Consider the following 20,163-nt stretch of genomic DNA (forward strand, 5'->3'; position numbering starts at 1 on the left):
CCTTGCATCATTTTACTGGTTATCTTATCGAAATAGAACATAACTCCTTTTTGGAACAAGAGTTTCGTCACAACTAGCCAGCGGTGAAGTTTTATACTATGTACGTTTTTATAAAAAGCTGTTAGACTCTCTTTAACGTCTCATGAAGCTACCCCTCACGCCTGCTCCGCGTATGACCGGTCACTGGCACGCTCCAACAGCTCCATCTCCTCCTCACTCTCTTCTCAATGAGACCATCTCCAACCAGGGGCGGTCCCAGGATTTAAAGTACGGGTATTCGAAATTTTGGTAGAACATATTTTTTTTGACAATCTAAAATCATATTATTATATTGTATGATCTGTTGCAGGGTAGAGAAATGAAGAGGGCTAGTGAAAACCAAAGTTTAGACAAAATAGCTGTAAAATAGTATGATTTTATGCCTTCTATAATATTTTAGCTTATATACATAACATATACATGTATATATAATTGTTTTGCCAAAAATAATGGGTATTCAATTGAATACCCTTGCTTGCATGTAGGCCCGCCACTGTCTCCAACCATCCCCACAATCCCCCCTATATGTACTTTCTATTATATTTACTACATTACCCTAAAAGATACCCCCACATCGAGGACGTCTCCAATCATTAACCCTATCCAACTCTTCATATACACTATAATCCAGTTACTTGACCTCTTTCATCAGTTTTTAAAGTTCTAGAAATCATAGACTATTCATACTGCCATAATATTTATTGTTTTCGGGTTATGATAATTAAAGGTGTTAATATCATAAAGAAATAGACTAAATAAAAATGTGGTGGAAGATTATAACTCACCCATATGTAGGGGGAGGTGCCTATCTCCCTCATGTGGGGTGCGCTGTAGGGGGACCGTTGGAGGTGTTTGTCGCCCCATAAGCCACTGGACAGGGGTGGGGGGGAAGGTTACGAGGTATGGCCCGAGAGAAGATTTCTTCACCCCGTCGAGAGGGATAGCTCTATCCTCCCCCTTTTCGCTAATCAACGATAATAATTACAAATTTAAATATTTTTGGGTTTAATTAGCAGATAACAATATGAATAACGATACTACGAATATTGTACATTTTTTAAAACTCCAAAAAATATGTATAAAAGTTAAATAGCTTAGTTAAAGGTTAAATGAGAGCCAATGAAGGAAATGGTTGGAGAGTAGATGAAATAGAGGAAAGAATGGTTGAGTGAGAGATATTTAAATACGAATAGAGGATTTGGAACTGGGAGTGGCTGGAGTCAGCCTTATACAAAATTTGTACTGTCCGAAGCGATCCTCATCAGGAAGGGCGCAGGATTCGTCCCAGCTAAGCGCACCGGCCAAGTACTACACCAGTGCAGTCAATAGCTAAAGAAATTGGGCGGCAAGTGAAAGTCTCTGCGGGACGGAATGTGCATGAGTCATGACGCGCCTCCTCCGGAGTTGTTTATTCGCGGCCCGCCGGTCCCGTCCGTGTTCTCTGTTCCCTCCCCTCGGCACATCGTCACCCTACCCATTTTCTTTGTCTCTCTCTCCTATCTTCCTCGGTGTCCCCCCTAATCCCTTGCCTACTTTAATTCCCCGCTACTACCAGGCCGCCACCATCACCACCCTCCTCCTATCTCCTGCAGGCTGCAGCCTATAAATAGGCCAGCTTCGCCACCACCGGCCACACACCACTTCATTCATCCCACCTTCCATTCCTCTTCCTCTCTCTCTCTCTCTCCCGTGCTCCGGTAGCTATAGCTCTTGGACCTCCAAGAAGCACACGGCCGGAGTGATCAGTGAAGAAACGGCCGGAGTGATCAGTGAAGAAAGAGAAAGCATAAGACCGGGCTGGTGGCAATATAATGACGCGGTGCCTCATGTTCATGCCGCCGCTGTTCCTCGTGTCCTCCCTCATCTCCACCGTGGGGCTGCCGGTGGAGCCGCCCGCGGAGCTCCTGCAGCTCGGAGGCGACGTCAGCGGCGGGCGCCTCAGCGTGGACGCGTCCGACATCGCGGAGGCGTCGCGGGACTTCGGGGGCCTCTCCCGCGCCGAGCCCATGGCGGTGTTCCAGCCGCGCGCGGCCGGCGACGTGGCGGGCCTGGTCCGCGCCGCGTTCGGGTCGGCGCGCGGGTTCCGCGTGTCGGCGCGGGGCCACGGCCACTCCATCAGCGGCCAGGCGCAGGCGCCCGGCGGCGTGGTCGTGGACATGGGCCACGGCGGCGCCGTGGCGCGGGCGCTTCCCGTGCACTCGCCGGCGCTGGGCGGGCACTACGTGGACGTCTGGGGCGGCGAGCTGTGGGTGGACGTGCTCAACTGGACGCTGTCGCACGGCGGGCTCGCGCCGCGGTCGTGGACGGACTACCTGTACCTGTCCGTGGGCGGCACCCTCTCCAACGCCGGCATCAGCGGGCAGGCGTTCCACCACGGGCCCCAGATCAGCAATGTCTACGAGCTCGACGTCGTCACAGGTAGCTAGCTAGCTAGCTCGCCCAGCCAGCCGTTTTTTAGCTGCTCCATGGCCATCCAAATTCCCAAGGCTCCTACTGATTGTCCCGACGAGTACATGCAAAGGCGCTGTGGACCGCTGAATGAACCGACTGACACACGTGCGCTGTGCGTCTGAATTGGCAGGGAAGGGAGAGGTGGTGACCTGCTCGGAGACGGAGAACCCGGACCTATTCTTCGGCGTGCTGGGCGGGCTGGGCCAGTTCGGCATCATCACAAGGGCGCGCATCGCCCTGGAACGTGCTCCCCAAAGGGTAACAGCCACAACAACATCCTTCTCTCTCCCTCCTGTCTCTCCCTCTCTCTCTCGCTCGCTCTCGACGTGTTCTCTCCATCTCGCTCCCTTCAGCCGCGCGCGCGCGCACTGATGGATCACCTGCATCGGTCGGTTCTTTCGTTTCCCTCCCGCGTGACGGCGTGAGTCATGAGTGGCACTGGTGTGGTGTCCCGATCGTGTGGCAGTGGCACCCGGAAAGAGGCCGGTGGCGCGCTGGGCAGTGTACCACGCTCGCCGTCGCATGTGTCGCCGGCCTCGCTTTCCAACGAGTGACCGGCCGAGCAGGGATCTCAACCACACTCCACACCGGCCAGCCATGCAAGTGGCGGTCGCCGAGCGCGCTGCTGATAGCGGATAGCCCTCTGCTAGGTGCAAACGACTAGCTAGCACATGTCCGGGAAGGCGCCCCACGCGTACGTACGTCTTGCTAATCAGGCAGCTAGCTACCTGAACAGTCTTGTCGTTACACTGTTCGTCAGAGTTTGCCGGAATGATATGGGTACTGTACATGACTACTCGCTAGCAGTAGCAAGTACGCCACCCCGGTCGATCAGCCGTCGACGTCGTCGTCGTCGTCATCGTCCGCGCCGGTGTTTGTTTAGCCCCGTGCGGGGGATCTCTCGCAAGATTTTATTCCTCCCTCTAATTAATGCATGGATCGGTCTGTGTGATCCAAGGAGAAGAGGCAGCTAATTAACGGCCGGAATTGAACGCATGGCTGCTGCTGGTCGCTGCAGGTTCGGTGGATCCGGGCGCTCTACTCCAACTTCACCGAGTTCACGGCGGACCAGGAGCGCCTCATCTCCCTGGGCAGCCGCCGGTTCGACTACGTGGAGGGCTTCGTCGTCGCCGCCGAGGGCCTCATCAACAACTGGAGGTCCTCCTTCTTCTCGCCGCAGAACCCGGTGAAGCTCAGCTCGCTCAAGCACCACTCCGGCGTCCTCTACTGCCTCGAGGTCACCAAGAACTACGACGACGCCACCGCCGGGTCGGTCGAGCAGGTCCGCCCTCGCCGCCGCCTTTCTTTGTTTATGTGGCCGGCGTGCTCTGATATACTAAGTTGTTTGGGAAACCGCCCCATTTCGGGGTGGCGAGCAGCGAGAGCTAATCATTGGAGCCGTGCCCAGACGAGTATGGCTGGCTGCTACTAGATCTTGGTCCATCGGTAGAGCAAGTATTTTATTTTATTTTGCAGGGGCGGCGGCGGCGGCGGCGGCGGCAAACGACAGCACGGGGGAAGGGAAACATATACTAACGAAATTTGGAATTCTTTTTTCGTTCAGGATGTGGATGCGCTGTTGGGCGAGCTGAACTTCATCCCAGGCACGGTGTTCACGACGGACCTGCCGTACGTGGACTTCCTGGACCGCGTGCACAAGGCGGAGCTGAAGCTGCGCGCCAAGGGGATGTGGGAGGTGCCGCACCCGTGGCTGAACCTCTTCGTGCCGGCGTCCCGCATCGCCGACTTCGACCGCGGCGTCTTCCGTGGCGTGCTGGGGGGCGGCACCGCCGGCGCCGGCGGTCCCATCCTCATCTACCCCATGAACAAGCACAGGTAACAAGTCAACCCACAAATTAAAACACGGGTCCTCACAAGCCAAGAAAGTGCTCCGTACTAGCAGGCGCAGGCGCATCCCATCAAGCCTGCCGCGCGCCTGGCTGGCTGGCTGCGTGCGCCACGCATCCATCTGCCGCCACGCACGCGGGGGGCGGCGCGTCGCCGTCGCCGCCCGCGCTTCCAACCGAACCAACCAACCAACCAACCTTCCATCCCATCCCATCCCACATGCGGTGCACGGGACACGTGAACAGCGCATGAGTCGCCACGTTTCCGCGCCGTCCGACGGCGCCGCCCGCCTCGCTCCCTCACATGCGGCGCACGCACGCGCACGCGCGTCGCGCGGACGGCAACCGCACGCGCAGCGCAGCTGTCGTCTCGCCTCGCCTCGCCTCGCCCAGGGCCGTCATGCGTCTTGATGGTGTTTGCCTTTGCCATGATTGGCGCCACGCACACAAATCACCATCCCATCAGCAGCAGCGGGTTTTTATAATAATTGACTAATTAATTGCCGAACTGCGTGAGCCGAATCTGGCGCCCCGATTGAATGGCCGCGGCGGCAGGGGCCTTTTTCGATTCTGTTGCCATGGACGCCACGCAACGCCCGTAACCCCGGCGCGCGGCTGGTGTGGTGGCACTGGCGCCGGCCAGCCATTTTTTTTAACCGGCGCCGCGAGAGCTTTCCAGTGCGCAGAGAGCCCGGCGCGGTCAGAACTGGAATTTCTTACCCGAGACGTGATCGCGCTTTTTTTACTTTGTTTTGTTTGGGGTCAGTGCCTCAGTGGCCAGGTAGATGCACCGATTGTTTTGTTGCTTTCAAGCTTCGGCGCATCGCATACACAAGCTGGCAAAACCTAAAAAGGCGTGTCAGAATCGTCAGGCCATACTGCTAAGAACCGCCGCGTGCTTTATTGCATTGCATACTCTATTGTCTTTGTCTGTCTATCGGCCCTCCAAACCGTTCGAGCCGGTTAGGTAATAATCTAGCAAGCAATCGCACAGTTCCGAAAGCTCAACTTGTTTGTTTCTTGGTGCGCGCAGGTGGGACCCGAGGAGCTCGGTGGTGACCCCGGACGAGGACGTGTTCTACCTGGTGGCGTTCCTGCGGTCGGCGCTGCCGGGCGCGCCGGAGAGCCTGGAGGCGCTGGCGCGGCAGAACCGGCGGGTCCTCGACTTCTGCGCGGAGGCCGGCATCGGCGCCAAGCAGTACCTGCCCAACCACAAGGCGCCGGGCGAGTGGGCGGAGCACTTCGGCGCCGCGCGGTGGGAGCGGTTCGCCAGGCTCAAGGCCCAGTTCGACCCGCGGGCCATCCTGGCCGCCGGGCAGGGCATCTTCCGGCCGCCGGGCTCGCCGCCGCTCGTCGCCGACTCGTGATCGGTACTACTGACTGATTATTAGGCGCGTTTTAGTGTAGGTAGTAGCTACAGCGGTAACCGTACAGGATTATTTAGTTTGTTGTTATTATTATTATTATTATTTAGCTCCGGTTGATGTACAAATGTGGGTCACGTGATTCTGTACATGTACATGGGAGTCAAATATGAATGTCGCCAAGTGATGCTCTTCTCTTCTAATGGTTAAATACAGGTGCCTGACTCTCTCTGATTACTGTTGTTGGTGTTTTGATTAGTGCTGGGAATTGGACCGGTGTTGGAACTTGCTATCAACCGCAAGGAGGCCAACAAGGGTGAACAGTGGTGACAGAAGGGTTACGCGTGGGATGGCAAATAGCTCCGTTAACCAGGCCTCTCACGGGCACTGTGCGGGGGTATTTATAGGTACCTGAACGCCCAACGCCTTGTGTTAAGGACGCATGTGCCCTCAGCTACCTAGTTTATCCCCAGAATATTCCCATAAAGCAGGGTTACAGACTGTAATTACAGGGATGCCTTTACGAATTAGGCCCGTAACACGCGGCGGCTACGCAGGGCCCGTTACAATGGACCGGATCGCACGTGGGCCTCTGAGCTGGACGAGGCCGCACTGTGGGATGCCTTCGTCGCCGGTCTTCGTCTGGTGCCGATCAAGCGAAGGATGCCCCTGCCTGCTTTGTCTCTCAGAGCAGCGGCTAAGCAGCGGAGACTTCGAGCGAAGGGTGGCGTTTCTGCCTTCGCTCCAACAGCCGGGTCAGCCCGGTCTAAGCCCATTGTGCTTCGTGTCGAACGGGTTTGGGCCAACAAAACTCAAAAGATTTTTGGGCCGTGTCGTGCCGGCCCGAAGTGTAAAAACAGTGGTCCAGCCCGGCCCTAAACCACGTCGTGCCTTCTTTAGGTCGTGCCGGCCCAAGCCCGACCCGTATATTTGACCATATAAAATCTAAATATTACAATCATATAAAGTTCATAGCTTAGTAAATTAAAGATATTAAACAATTCTAGCATCATTTGACCACATAAACTCCAAATATAACAAAAATATAAAGTCGATATCTTACTAAATTAAAGAAATTAAACAGATTGGGCTTAATTGGGCTGTGTCGGCCCAAGCCCGGCCCATCTATGCGGGCCGTGCCGGTAGCCCGACGGGCTGGAAATTGAGGCCCGGCCCAAGCCCGCCTTCGGGCCGTGCTAGCCCGGCCCATATTATTTCGTGCCGGGTCATGCTTTGGGCTCTTATTTTCGGGTCGTGCTCGTGCTGGCCCGAAAAGCCCGGCCCATATTCCCAGCACTAGTTTTGATCCGAGGGTCCTACTAACTAGTGAATTAGTGTTGCGTGCTCAGATTTAGATAGGTAATAAAAGAAGACACAGGCTTTTATCTTGGTTTAGACAAGAGAAGACCTTAGCGATGAGACTTATATTATCTTGCACCTAAGTACTTGTAGCAGAGGGTATAAGCTGGCCGAGAGAGCGAGTCGATCCCAATTCCCAATTCCCTAGTGGTAATTGAGGCAAGTGCCAATATCAGTCGTGGAGACGAAAACACGTGAAGTGTTCTCCTCCTCGAAGTAAGCCATATGAACTTCTCCTTTTATAGCTTCAAGAAGGGATCACAGGGGCACCACAGTTTGTCATGTATGGAGCGGACACGAGTTCGAGCCCCTATAGCCAGTATGGACGACGGTATGACCTTCGTACGGGCTGTTGACTTCAACCAGGAGGAGGACGTCCGGTCCTTGTATTTGCATCTTCAACGAGCAGAGAGCAGCGACTAGGATATGGGGCTCGGACTCATACCCGAGCCTGTCTGATGGAGGTGCTGTCAGAGTCGTAGTTGTTGAAACAGTGAGAAGTATGGCGAAAAAGCATGGTAATCCTCTCCGTATGGTGTAAAATAGACTTGACATCGGTCCTGTAGCCACCCCGTTGTTAGCGGCCTTCGTGGAGGAGTTGATGATGTCCTTTAGTCGATGTTATCTAGGCTGAGGTCTGGCTTGGGCGAGACGGAGGTTCCTCCCGAGACTTTGGTCAAGCCTGTCTCGGGGCATGCATTTGTACAGGAAGGGGTTAGTGCACTTGTCGGAGTGGCTTCCTGAGGGATTCACGGGGAGTTGTTGCCGGGGCAGTTGGACGAAGCCGAGTTCGAGCGAGGCGGAGTTTTCTCCCGAGGCTGAGGCTAGCTTCGGGCGAGGCGGAGTTTCTTCATGAGGGTGAGACCATGCTCAGACGCGTGCGCGTCCCATCCAAAGTTTGTTTGAGCACAATAGTCGACGTAGGTGAGCAATGGCCTTTATTCCGAGACGTGCGTCATCGTATTTGGTGAAAGTGGATGAGACCACGGTCTCATTGCTCCCTGTTTGACTGCAGTGTCACGTGGGGTTGGTATTCCAATCATCGCATGAAATGCGCATGTTTCCACGGTTCTCGCGACCTTTGATTGAGGCTGGGGTCGGAGCTGTCCTCCTGTCTGAGACGAGCTCGGGCGAGGCGGAAACCGCCATTCCATGAAGAGGGGACCTCGGACGAGACGAGTATTTCCCTGAGTGTTGCCTTCGCCCGAGGACAGGCTCGGGCGAGGCGGAGGTGTGAGCGACCGTCGAGCGGGGTCTCAAGCGAATGGTGATTCATCCTTGCTTGACCTCGGGATGTGTATTTATGATTTTTTGGTAGTTAGGTATTAAGCATATTTAGGAACATAATCTAGGTACCTCTAATTATGATACTCGAAACTTGTCAAACTCCAGTGCACTATGTGTTCTCTATGATTTATGCCTGAAAAAAAATTTGCTGCAGCTCGGCTGCAAACCAGGATGTTTGCATTCCCTCACAAAAAGAAGGATATACCCCACCTGCAGGTCCGCCAGGTAACATTTTAGTTGTATTACTGATCTGCAGGTGTGGTCTATCCTCCTTTTTGTGAGGGTGTTTGCAGCGAGGCTGCAACAATTTTTTTTACTCATGCCTGCGAGCTATGCTGGATTGGTCAATCGGTATGTCTAGGAATTGTGCGAAAAGCGTTAGTTACAGTATTGACAACTCAGGGAATCTGGTTGTTAGCATAGAATGGAATGGGATGGAAACATCAAATCAGAAGGGCGAAATGACTAGCCAAACAGACCATATGGTTAGGGGTGTAGCTTCATGGTAACAGAGGAACATGCCTGTTGCCTGTACCATGTCTTCTTTGCGGCTAGTGCTAGTGGTACTATTGTTTGTCATAGACGCCCTTAATCACGCTGCTGCGACGCTATTACTGCTCCCCACTCCACGTCACTGCAAAACATGCCTTGATTCGTCGTTGAGCGTCCACCGATCGGGGTCACTCCGGTTCTTGGCAGATTGCGGACCGTATTTTCAGCAGCGCATCACATGCCCCTTGTTAGTGTTTGTTCGTTTACACCAATACAGTTTTAGATTAGCATGGATTAGAATTAAATACATGTCCCAAAATATTCAAAGACCATTTAATTTTTTTATTCGGTTAAATCCATCATGAAATATAACCCAAGGGTTTGGTAATTTTTAAACTATGGAAGACATAGATTGTATCCATAACTCATTAGATATGGAACAAATTCATAAAACTATTGCACAAGTTTACATTAGAATTCATAGATCAAAAGAATAAATAGCTTTGAGACACATTTATTAGTTGATAGATTTAATTCCACCATAAAATTAGATGTGAGGTATGGATTCATCCAATTCATACACGGATCAAATCTATGGTGAGATTTTATCCTATGTAACCGAACAAGACCTTAAAAGTAAGTGGGAACAGGTGGACAGAAAAAGGGCGAGAGACGCTTGGCAGCGCCGCGCAGGCACGAACGGGCAGGTTCATGGCTCCTGCGCGGTACGCACGCCGCTTGTCGTCGGGCGCCGTCCGCCATTGACCTATGCGCACGCACGTATCAAGCCTGCACAAACACATTCCACTGGAATAGTACTCACTCCGTCAAAACTACAACTTCAGATTTCGAACGAGTCGAACTTTATTGATTTTAATTAAATATATATAAAAAAATACTGTCGAAAGTTGTTACCGACTTAGATCATGATATGAGTTTGGATAGCATTTGGACTTGCGTTCGTCAGATCTGTCGGAGCTGAACCCGCCGATGCAGACGTTGTCATTGTCGCACGCTCTCAGAATACGAATACAAGCCGAGTTTTCCCTCCCCTACCAGTACTCTCTCCTTATCTATGTTGTATGGGCTTAGGACAAAATTCACAGCCAGTCAGGCCCAACAATCTATGAATTTGGTCTTGGAACTCATCGTCTGCTCTTCTCCTTCTCTTCAATACATCTTGGTCTAGCTTCTGGGTCAGGCACTCGATCTAGCCTAGAGATGACAATGGTGACCCGACCTCTGATTTCACACGGGGAATGTCCCTATAAGGAGACGGGTATTAGACTAATTTAGTTCCCGCGGGGATCTAAATAAAAAATTTAATCTCCATCGGGTTCGCGGGGACGGGGATCGGAAACCATCCTCCATCCCCATTCCCCGTGTACATGCCCCACGGAACTTTTTTATCTAAGTTAGTCAATTTACTTGTTAGAATTATAGTAAAAACTCAATGCATGACATATTATAATCGCAAACTAAACTCTAAAGTAGACGTCTCTCGTAATTTTCAATCTTGTTTGTTAAATTTGTATTAATTTGTTACAATCAATTTAAATTTATCTGTAAATATTATACTTCTAGTAGGGACAGATTCTCCACGGGGAACCGACGGGGACGGGAATAGAAGAAAAAGTTGAGCGTTCGCAGGGACGGGAACGAGGATGGGGAGAAAATCCCCGTTGCCATCCCTAGTCTGGCCTCTGACGTTTGCTCTTGGTTAAGCATCTTGTTAATCTTCTCAGGTGGAGTTCTGGATAGCGGACGGGGACTTGGTGTTGCATCTTGTTGTTGTGGTAATACGGACAACAATATATAATTTCAAGAGGAACGAACCTTTAAGTTGTCCGTAAATAAAAGAAGCACCAGGCATACCGTGTGTGAAGGTTTTGAACCACACGTTTGAGCCGGGAGACATAAGGGTGGGTGAATCTTGGAAGTTGCAGGAGCTGGAGTGTATGAGCGGCGAGCCACATATGTAGTAGGATCTATATGACACCTAGACACAACTTCTTGTATCCGTGGTAAATTTGATATATAGTTTGTTTAGATGTATATCAAAAGTAATGTATCTTAAAATTTGAAACATTTGGCGTACTGAATGCACTAATACTGTCTACCTTGTGTTGGGAGATTTTAACTTGTTCGCTTCGAATTAAAGTCGGCTGTTTAGATTGCTGCAACTGCAGTCCATAGATACATAATTTTCACAACACCACTGAATAGGGGTACAAGATACATAATTTCTAAATCACTCACTCTTTAAACAAAAACATAATATCTGTTAATCCTTCTCTCCACTCTAACCAAGTTTTAACATTAAATTTCACGTGCTTGGACCGATTTTCCCTCACTATATACAAAACCAGCCACGTGCTCGTGTGAGGGAACATAAAAAAAACACGATCAAGACATCTCATCAATATAAAATAATATAATCATGTTAAAAATAAAATATTTAAAATAAAATATTAAAACATAGTAAAATGTATAATAACAATTATAATTCACGGAAATCTAGCACAAAATCTAAGTAAAGGTCAACATAATATTTTAAAATTTCAGATACGTCTAATTTAAAAAAATTTAGACAGTAACTAAACATCTTCACGGTATAATAGTATTATGGAGATGTTTGGTTACTATCTAAAAAATGTTTAAATTAGACGTATGTAAAATATTAAAATATTGTGTTGACATTTCCTCAAATTATGTACTAGAATTTGTTGAATTATAATTGTTATTGTGCATTTTATCATGTTTTAATATTTATCTTTTAATCTAATTATATCATATTGTTGTGATGTCTGATTGTATTTTTAACCTATGTTCCTTCACGCGAGCTTGGCATGGGTTTGCATAGAAAGAGTAAAATCGATCAAATCACGTGAAATTTAGTATTAAAAATTTGGTTAGAGTGGAGAAAGAGTAACCACTGTCATGGTATTGTTTGAAGAGCGAGTGATTTAGAAATGGTGTATCTGTTTGGTATTGTTTGAAGAACGAGTGATTTAGAAATGGTGTATCTGTTTGATTGAGAAGTCAAGTAGAACAGAGCCGTTTCATCCATGATTCTAAGAACGGAACCGCTCTATTCTGTGTTTGTGTCAGCAACACACTACAAGAGAAGGGAAGCAAGCAAGTGCAAGCGCAGGTTCAGTCAGCGACCTTGGAGCACAAAGACGGCAACCAGCGAGAGGCACGTATGAGGCGCAAGAATGTGAGAGTGTCCGGTCCGGAGTGGGTCGTGTAATGGGCTGTGCAGTGTCGCGTGTATGGGTTGAACCCAAGAAATAAGTAGCCGGAAGTCTGTACGAGACGGTTGGACTTGAACAGAGGAAAAACACACGCATAGGCCGCGTTCTCGTCGGCGGCGCTACTCCTCCCACCTCTCTGCCTCTCTGTTCTTCTTGCTCCTATCCCCTACTCTAACATTTGGTATCAGATTAGGTTATCCTGAATCCCTCTCTGCTGTGCCATGGCACCCCGATCGTCCACGATGGATCATCCAGATCCAACCGTCCGCAAGCTGCTCGATGCAATGGCGTTGATGGAGAATCGCTTGACTGAGGCGCTGGCGGGCCGTGGTGGCGAGCAGACTCCTGCCTCCTCCTTCGCCTTGCTGTTTGACTCGTTCGAGGGCACCACAACTTCCTCCACCACAGCGCTACAATACGTCGACGACGTGTTCAGCTCTTCGGTGGGCGCGGCGTACGCCGCAAGCCCCTGTGCGCGGTCGCGTTCTCCATCCTACGACGACGACGAACCAGTCTTCGATGCATGGCCTCTCTTCGACGAGGAACCTGTCGACAGCGCTACCACTCAAGCTCTCTTCTCCGACGATGCCGACCACTGCTTCGACGACGAGCTCGACACCGACCGGACCATGGAGTTCCGCTTCCCCACCTCCGAGTTCGACATCAAGCAGGTCGTGTTTGTGGTCAGCAACACCAAGGACTCGCTGGAGTTCGCCAGCGCGCGAAGGGTCGAGATCCGCACGCGCGTGACCGTGGCGTGCGAGGACTGGGTGGTGGACCACTGAGAGCACCTAGAGGGGGGGGGTGAATAGGTGATCCTGTAAAACTTAAACTTATAGCCACAAAAACTTTGATTAAGCGTTAGCACAATAATTGCCAAGTGGCTAGAGAGGAGCCAAAACACAATAACCACCAGAAAGCAATCACAGAGATGACACGGTGGTTATCCCGTGGTTCGGCCAAGTACAAAACTTGCCTACTCCACATTGTGGCGTCCCAACGGACGAGAGTTTGAAAGGGAAATGTGCCCTTGGGCCATTTTTAAGTATTTTGGTGATTGAGTGTCAACACAAGTGCTTAAACGTAAATCTATGCCCATGGATGGACAAGTTGCAAATCACAAGTAAAGGTATGTTTCTAAGCCTTAGTACATTGGTTTTGTGTACTAATATATTTGTCTAAGTGTTAGAAACAGAGAGAAAAAGAAAAGGAGAATGTTTTACAGCCAACAGGCTGTTTCGGTCTGGGGCACCGGTCTGTCCGGTGGTGCACCGGACAGTGTCCGGTGCGCCAGGCTGCCTCGATCTGAAGACGCCGCTCTCGGAAATTTGCCGACGGCATACGGCTAAAATTCACCGGACTGTCCGGTGTGCACCGGACTGTCCGGTGAGCCAACGGTCGGCCGAGCCAACGGTCGGCCGCGGAATCTGCGCGCGACACGTGGTCTGGCCAACGGTCGGAAGGAGGCACCGGACTGTCCGGTGTGCACCGGACTGTCCGGTGCGCCAGATCTGCAACGGTCGGCAACGGTCGGCTGCGCCTGTTAAGGAACGGAATCGGGCACCGGACAGTGTCCGGTGTGCACCGGACTGTCCGGTGCACCCGACGACAGAAGGAAGGGATGGCCTTCCAGATTTGTTCTCAAACGGCTCCTAGCTGCCTTGGGGCTATAAAAGGGACCCCTAGGCGCATGGAGAAGAGAACCAAGCATTCCTTGAGCACTCTTGATCACTCACACATCAATCTTGCGCACTTGTTCGACATTTTAGTGATTTGAGCTCCGTTCTAGTGTGCTAGTCTCTTGAGCTCAAGTCTGGGTCTTGTGTGTGCGTATTCGCTGTGATCTTTGTGTTGTGTGTGAGTTGCTAATCCCTCCCTTGCTCCGTGATTCTCTGTGAACATCTTTTGTAAGGGCGAGAGGCTCCAAGTTGTGGAGATTCCTCGCAAACGGGATTGAGAAAAGAAAAGCAAGAACACCGTGGTATTCAAGTTGATCATTGGATCACTTGAGAGGAGTTGAGTGCAACTCTCGTCCGTTGGGACGCCACAACGTGGAGTAGGCAAGTTTTGTACTTGGCCGAACCACGGGATAACCACCGTGTCATCTCTGCGATTGATTTCTTGTGGTTATTGTGTTTTGACTCCTCTCTAGCCACTTGGCCATAATTGTGCTAACACTTAACGAGTTTTTGTGGCTTAAGTTTTGAAGTTTTACAGGATCACCTATTCACCCCCCCTCTAGGTGCTCTCAATTGGTATCAGAGCCGTTCTCTTCAAGAAAGGGACTAATCGCCCGAAGAGATGGATCCTAAGGGAAAGGGGATGGTGGTCGACAACAACGAGAAGGAGTCTATCTTCAACGAGCCGAAGAATGACAAGTCTACCGACTTGGGTTCAAGCCACAAGCGCAAAGATGGGAAGAAGAAGAAGACAAGGCGCATCAAGGAGATCGTCTACTACGACAGCGATGAATCCTCTTCTTCCCAAAAGGACGACGACCACAACGACTACGAGAAAAGGAAACCGGTTAATTCGAACTTTTCTTTTGACTACTCTCGTATTCCGCAAAGTTCAAATTCGCATTTGCTTCCCATTCCACTTGGCAAGCCCCCTCACTTTGATGGAGAGGACTACGGATTTTGGAGCCACAAAATGCGTACTCACTTGTTCTCTCTCCATCCTAGCATATGGGAGATTGTAGAGAGTGGAATGCAATTTGATAGCTCGGATAGCCCTATGTTTATAAATGAACAGATTCATAAAAATGCACAAGCTACTACTGTGTTGCTAGCCTCTTTGTGCAGGGACGAGTACAATAAAGTGAGCGGCTTGGACAATGCCAAGCAGATATGGGACACCCTAAAGATTTCTCACGAAGGGAACGACATCACCATGCTCACTAAAATGGAGTTGGTGGAGGGCGAGCTTGGAAGGTTTGCGATGATAAGGGGCGAGGAGCCAACTCAAACATACAACCGGCTCAAGACCCTTATCAACAAAATAAGGAGCTATGGAAGCACGAGATGGACGGACCATGACGTCGTCTGACTATTACTAAGGTCCTTTACCATTCTTGATCCTCATTTGGTGAATAATATTCGCGAGAATCCCAGGTACACCAAAATGTCGCCCGAAGAAGTCCTAGGAAAATTCGTCAGCGGACGAATGATGATCAAGGAAGCAAGGTACGTGGACGACGCCTTGAATGGACCGATCAACGAGCCGCAACCTTTTGCTCTCAAAGCAACAAGAAGCAAGGAGGCGCTACCTAGCAAGGTGGCACAAATTGAGGCGGCCGGACTTAATGATGAGGAGATGGCTCTCATCATTAAACGCTTCAAGACGGTTCTAAAGGGTCACAAGGGGCAGCCAAGCAATACCAAGACGAAGGGGAAGCGCTCATGCTTCAAGTGCGGTAAGATTGGTCATTTTATCGCTAACTGCCCCGATAATGATAGTGACCAGGAACAGGGAAATAAGAGGGAAAAGAAGAAGAATTACAAGAAGGCAAAAGGCGAGGCGCATCTAGGCAAGGAGTGGGACTCGGACTGCTCCTCTTCCGACTCCGACAATGAAGGACTCGCCGCCACCGCCTTCAACAAATCAACCCTCTTCCCAAACGAGCGTCACACCTGCCTTATGGCAAGGGAGAAGAAGGTATGTACTCGGAACTCTACCTATGCTTCTTCAAGTGAGGACGAATCTAGTGATGAGGATGAAGTAGATTATTCATGTTTGTTCAAGGGCTTAGATAGATCTAAGATAGACAAAATTAATGAATTAATTGATGCCTTGAATGAAAAGAATATACTTTTAGAAAAGCAAGAGGATTTGTTGTATGAAGAACATGATAATTTTGTAGAGGCTCAAAAATCCCTTGCATTAGAAATTAAGAGGAATGAAATGCTTGCTTGTGAAGTGTCAACATGCCATGATTCTATTTCTAAATTAAAGAGCATTAATGATGACTTAAATGCTAAACTAGTAGAAGCACATAAATCCAACTCTTGTGTTGAACATGTTGAAATTTGCACTAGGTGCAAGGATGTTGATATTAATGCCTGTAGTGAACACTTAGTTTCCATTTCAAAATTGAATGATGAATTAGCTAGTCTTAATGCCCAACTTAAGACTAGCAAGAGTGAATTTGAAAAACTAAAATTTGCAAGGGATGCCTACACTATTGGTAGACACCCCTCAATTAAGGATGGGCTTGGCTTCAAGAGGGAAGCCAAGAACTTAACAAGCCATAAGACTCCTATCTCCACCAAGGAGAAAGGGAAGGCTCCTATGGCTAATAGTTGTAAGAAGAATCATGCTTTCATGTACTATGATAGGAGATACTCTAGAAATGCTTTTAGAGGTAATGATATTTTTGATTCACATGCTTATGACTCTTATGCTATGACTGCTTCTAGTTCTCATATGATGTATGGTAGAAATGTGTTTAGAAGAAATGTTGTTCACCAAATGCCTAGGAGAAATGTAGTTCATAATGCTCCTAGGAAAGTTGTGAATGAACCTTCTACAATTTATTGTGCTTTAAATGCTTCCTTTGCTATTTGTAGAAAGGATAAGAAAATTGTTGCTAGGAAGTTAGGGGCAAGATGCAAGGGAGACAAAACTTGCATTTGGGTCCCTAAGGATATTTGTGCTAACCTTGTAGGACCCAACATGAGTTGGGTACCTAAGTCCCAAGCCTAAATTTGCCTTGCAGGTTTATGCATCCGGGGGTTCAAGCTGGATTATCGACAGCGGATGCACAAACCATATGACGGGGGAGAAGAAGATGTTCACCTCCTACGTCAAGAATAAAGATTCCCAAGATTCAATTGTATTCGGTGATGGGAATCAAGGCAAGGTAAAAGGGTTAGGTAAAATTGCAATTTCTAATGAGCACTCTATCTCTAATGTGTTTTTAGTAGTCTCTTGGTTATAATTTGCTATCTGTTAGCCAATTATGCAACATGGGGTATAACTGTCTTTTTACAAATATAGATGTGTCTGTCTTTAGAAGAAGTGATGGTTCACTAGCTTTTAAGGGTGTATTAGACGACAAACTTTATTTAGTTGATTTTGCAAAAGAAGAAGCCGGTCTAGATGCATGCTTAATAGCTAAGACTAGCATGGGCTGGCTGTGGCATCGCCGCTTAGCACATGTGGGGATGAAGAACCTTCACAAACTTCTAAAGGGAGAACATGTGATAGGTTTAACTAACGTGCAATTCGAAAAAGATAGACCTTGTGCAGCTTGTCAAGCAGGTAAACAAGTGGGAGGAGCACATCACAGCAAGAATGTGATGACCACTTCAAGACCCCTGGAGCTGCTGCATATGGACCTCTTCGGACCCGTCGCCTATCTGAGCATAGGAGGGAGTAAGTATGGTTTAGTTATTGTTGATGACTTTTCCCGCTTCACTTGGGTGCTCTTTTTGCAGGATAAATCTGAAACCCAAGGGACCCTCAAGCGCTTCCTCAGGAGGGCTCAAAATGAGTTTGAGCTCAAGGTGAAGAAGATAAGGAGCGACAACGGGTCCGAGTTCAAGAACCTTCAAGTGGAGGAATTCCTTGAGGAGGAAGGAATCAAGCACGAGTTCTCCGCTCCCTACACACCACAGCAAAATGGTGTGGTAGAGAGGAAGAACAGGACGCTCATCGACATGGCGAGGACGATGCTAGGAGAGTTCAAGACCCCCGAGTGCTTTTGGACGGAAGCCGTGAACATGGCTTGCCACGCCATCAACAGGGTCTACCTTCATCGCCTCCTCAAGAAGACGTCGTATGAGCTACTAACCGGTAACAAACCCAATGTATCTTACTTTCGTGTATTTGGGAGCAAGTGCTACATTCTAGTGAAGAAGGGTAGAAATTCTAAGTTTGCTCCCAAAGCTGTAGAAGGGTTTTTGTTAGGTTATGACTCAAATACAAAGGCGTATAGAGTCTTCAACAAATCATCGGGTTTAGTTGAAGTCTCTAGCGACGTTGTATTTGATGAGACTAATGGCTCTCCAAGAGAGCAAGCTGTTGATTGTGATGATGTAGATGAAGAAGATGTTCCAACGGCCGCTATGCGCACCATGGCGATTGGTGATGTGCGACCACAGGAACACTTGGAGCAAGATCAACCTTCTTCCTCAACAACTGTGCATCCCCCAACTCAAGACGATGAACAGGTTCATCAACAGGAGGCGCGTGATCAAGGGGGAGCACAAGATGATCATGTGATGGAGGAAGAAGCGCAACCGGCACCTCCAACCCAAGTTCGAGCGATGATTCAAAGGGATCATCTCGTCGACCAAATTCTGGGTGACATTAGCAAGGGAGTAACTACTCGGTCTCGACTAGTTAATTTTTGTGAGCATTACTCTTTTGTCTCTTCTATTGAGCCTTTCAGGGTAGAGGAGGCCTTGCTAGATCCGGACTGGGTGTTGGCCATGCAGGAGGAGCTCAACAACTTCAAGAGGAATGAAGTTTGGACACTGGTGCCTCGTCCGAAGCAAAATGTTGTGGGAACCAAGTGGGTGTTCCGCAACAAACAGGACGAGCACGGGGTGGTGACGAGAAACAAGGCTCGACTTGTGGCAAAAGGTTATGCCCAAGTCGCAGGTTTGGATTTCGAGGAGACTTTTGCTCCTGTGGCTAGGCTAGAATCAATTCGTATCTTGCTAGCATATGCCGCTCATCATTCTTTCAGGTTGTACCAAATGGATGTGAAGAGCGCTTTCCTCAACGGGCCAATCAAGGAGGAGGTGTACGTAGAGCAACCCCCTGGCTTCGAGGATGAACGGTACCCCGACCATGTGTGTAAGCTCTCTAAGGCGCTCTATGGACTTAAGCAAGCCCCAAGAGCATGGTATGAATGCCTTAGAGACTTTCTAATTGTTAATGCTTTCAAGGTTGGGAAAGCCGATCCAACTCTTTTTACAAAGACATGTGATGGTGATTTGTTTGTGTGCCAAATTTATGTCGATGACATAATATTTGGTTCTACTAACCAAAAGTCTTGTGAAGAGTTTAGCAGGGTGATGACGCAGAAATTCGAGATGTCGATGATGGGCGAGTTGAACTACTTCCTTGGGTTCCAAGTGAAGCAACTCAAGGATGGCACCTTCATCTCCCAAACGAAGTACACGCAAGATCTGCTAAAGCGGTTTGGGATGAAGGACGCCAAGCCCGCAAAGACTCCGATGGGAACCGACGGACACACCGACCTCAACAAAGGAGGTAAGTCCGTTGATCAAAAAGCATACCGGTCAATGATAGGGTCGTTACTTTATTTATGTGCTAGTAGACCGGATATTATGCTTAGCGTATGCATGTGTGCTAGATTTCAATCCGACCCTAAGGAGTGTCACTTAGTGGCGGTAAAGCGAATTCTGAGATATTTGGTTGCTACGCCTTGCTTCGGGCTCTGGTATCCAAAGGGGTCTACCTTTGACTTGGTTGGATACTCAGATTCCGACTATGCTGGATGTAAGGTCGATAGGAAGAGCACATCGGGGACGTGCCAATTCTTAGGAAGGTCCCTGGTGTCATGGAATTCTAAGAAACAAACCTCCGTTGCCCTATCCACCGCTGAGGCCGAGTATGTTGCCGCAGGACAGTGCTGCGCGCAACTACTTTGGATGAGGCAAACCCTTAGGGACCTTGGCTACAATCTGAGCAAAGTCCCACTCCTATGTGATAATGAGAGTGCTATCCGCATGGCGGAAAATCCTGTTGAGCACAGCCGCACAAAGCACATAGACATCCGGCATCACTTTTTGAGAGACCACCAGCAAAAGGGGGATATCGAAGTGTTTCATGTTAGCACCGAGAACCAGCTAGCCGATATCTTTACCAAGCCTCTAGATGAGAAGACCTTTTGCAGGCTGCGTAGTGAGCTAAATGTCTTAGATTCGCGGAACTTGGATTGAATTGTAGCATACATGTGTTTATGCCTTTGATCATGTTCATTCTGCATTTTGCTGCTTATTATGGTGCTCAAGTTGTACAAACACTCCCTGGACCTCACAAGTCCATTGCAAAGTGATGCACATGTTTAGGGGGAGATGTGTTACAACTTGA

General features: G+C 49.2%; 1 protein-coding gene across 1 annotated transcript; it reads left to right on the forward strand.

The window, feature by feature from the left end:
• Positions 1-1,849: 1,849 nt before the first annotated feature.
• LOC100526752 (uncharacterized) lies at positions 1,850-5,704 on the forward strand. The gene is given in 5 exon segments (NM_001199031.2): positions 1,850-2,457; positions 2,621-2,748; positions 3,509-3,772; positions 4,055-4,326; positions 5,371-5,704. Coding segments are annotated over 5 exon segments (1,605 nt in total). The 5' UTR covers position 1,850.
• The last annotated feature ends 14,459 nt before the right edge of the window (positions 5,705-20,163 follow it).

The sequence above is a fragment of the Zea mays genome, chromosome 8 (genome assembly GCF_902167145.1).
Source record: "Zea mays cultivar B73 chromosome 8, Zm-B73-REFERENCE-NAM-5.0, whole genome shotgun sequence".
Taxonomy (NCBI): Eukaryota; Viridiplantae; Streptophyta; class Magnoliopsida; order Poales; family Poaceae; genus Zea; species Zea mays.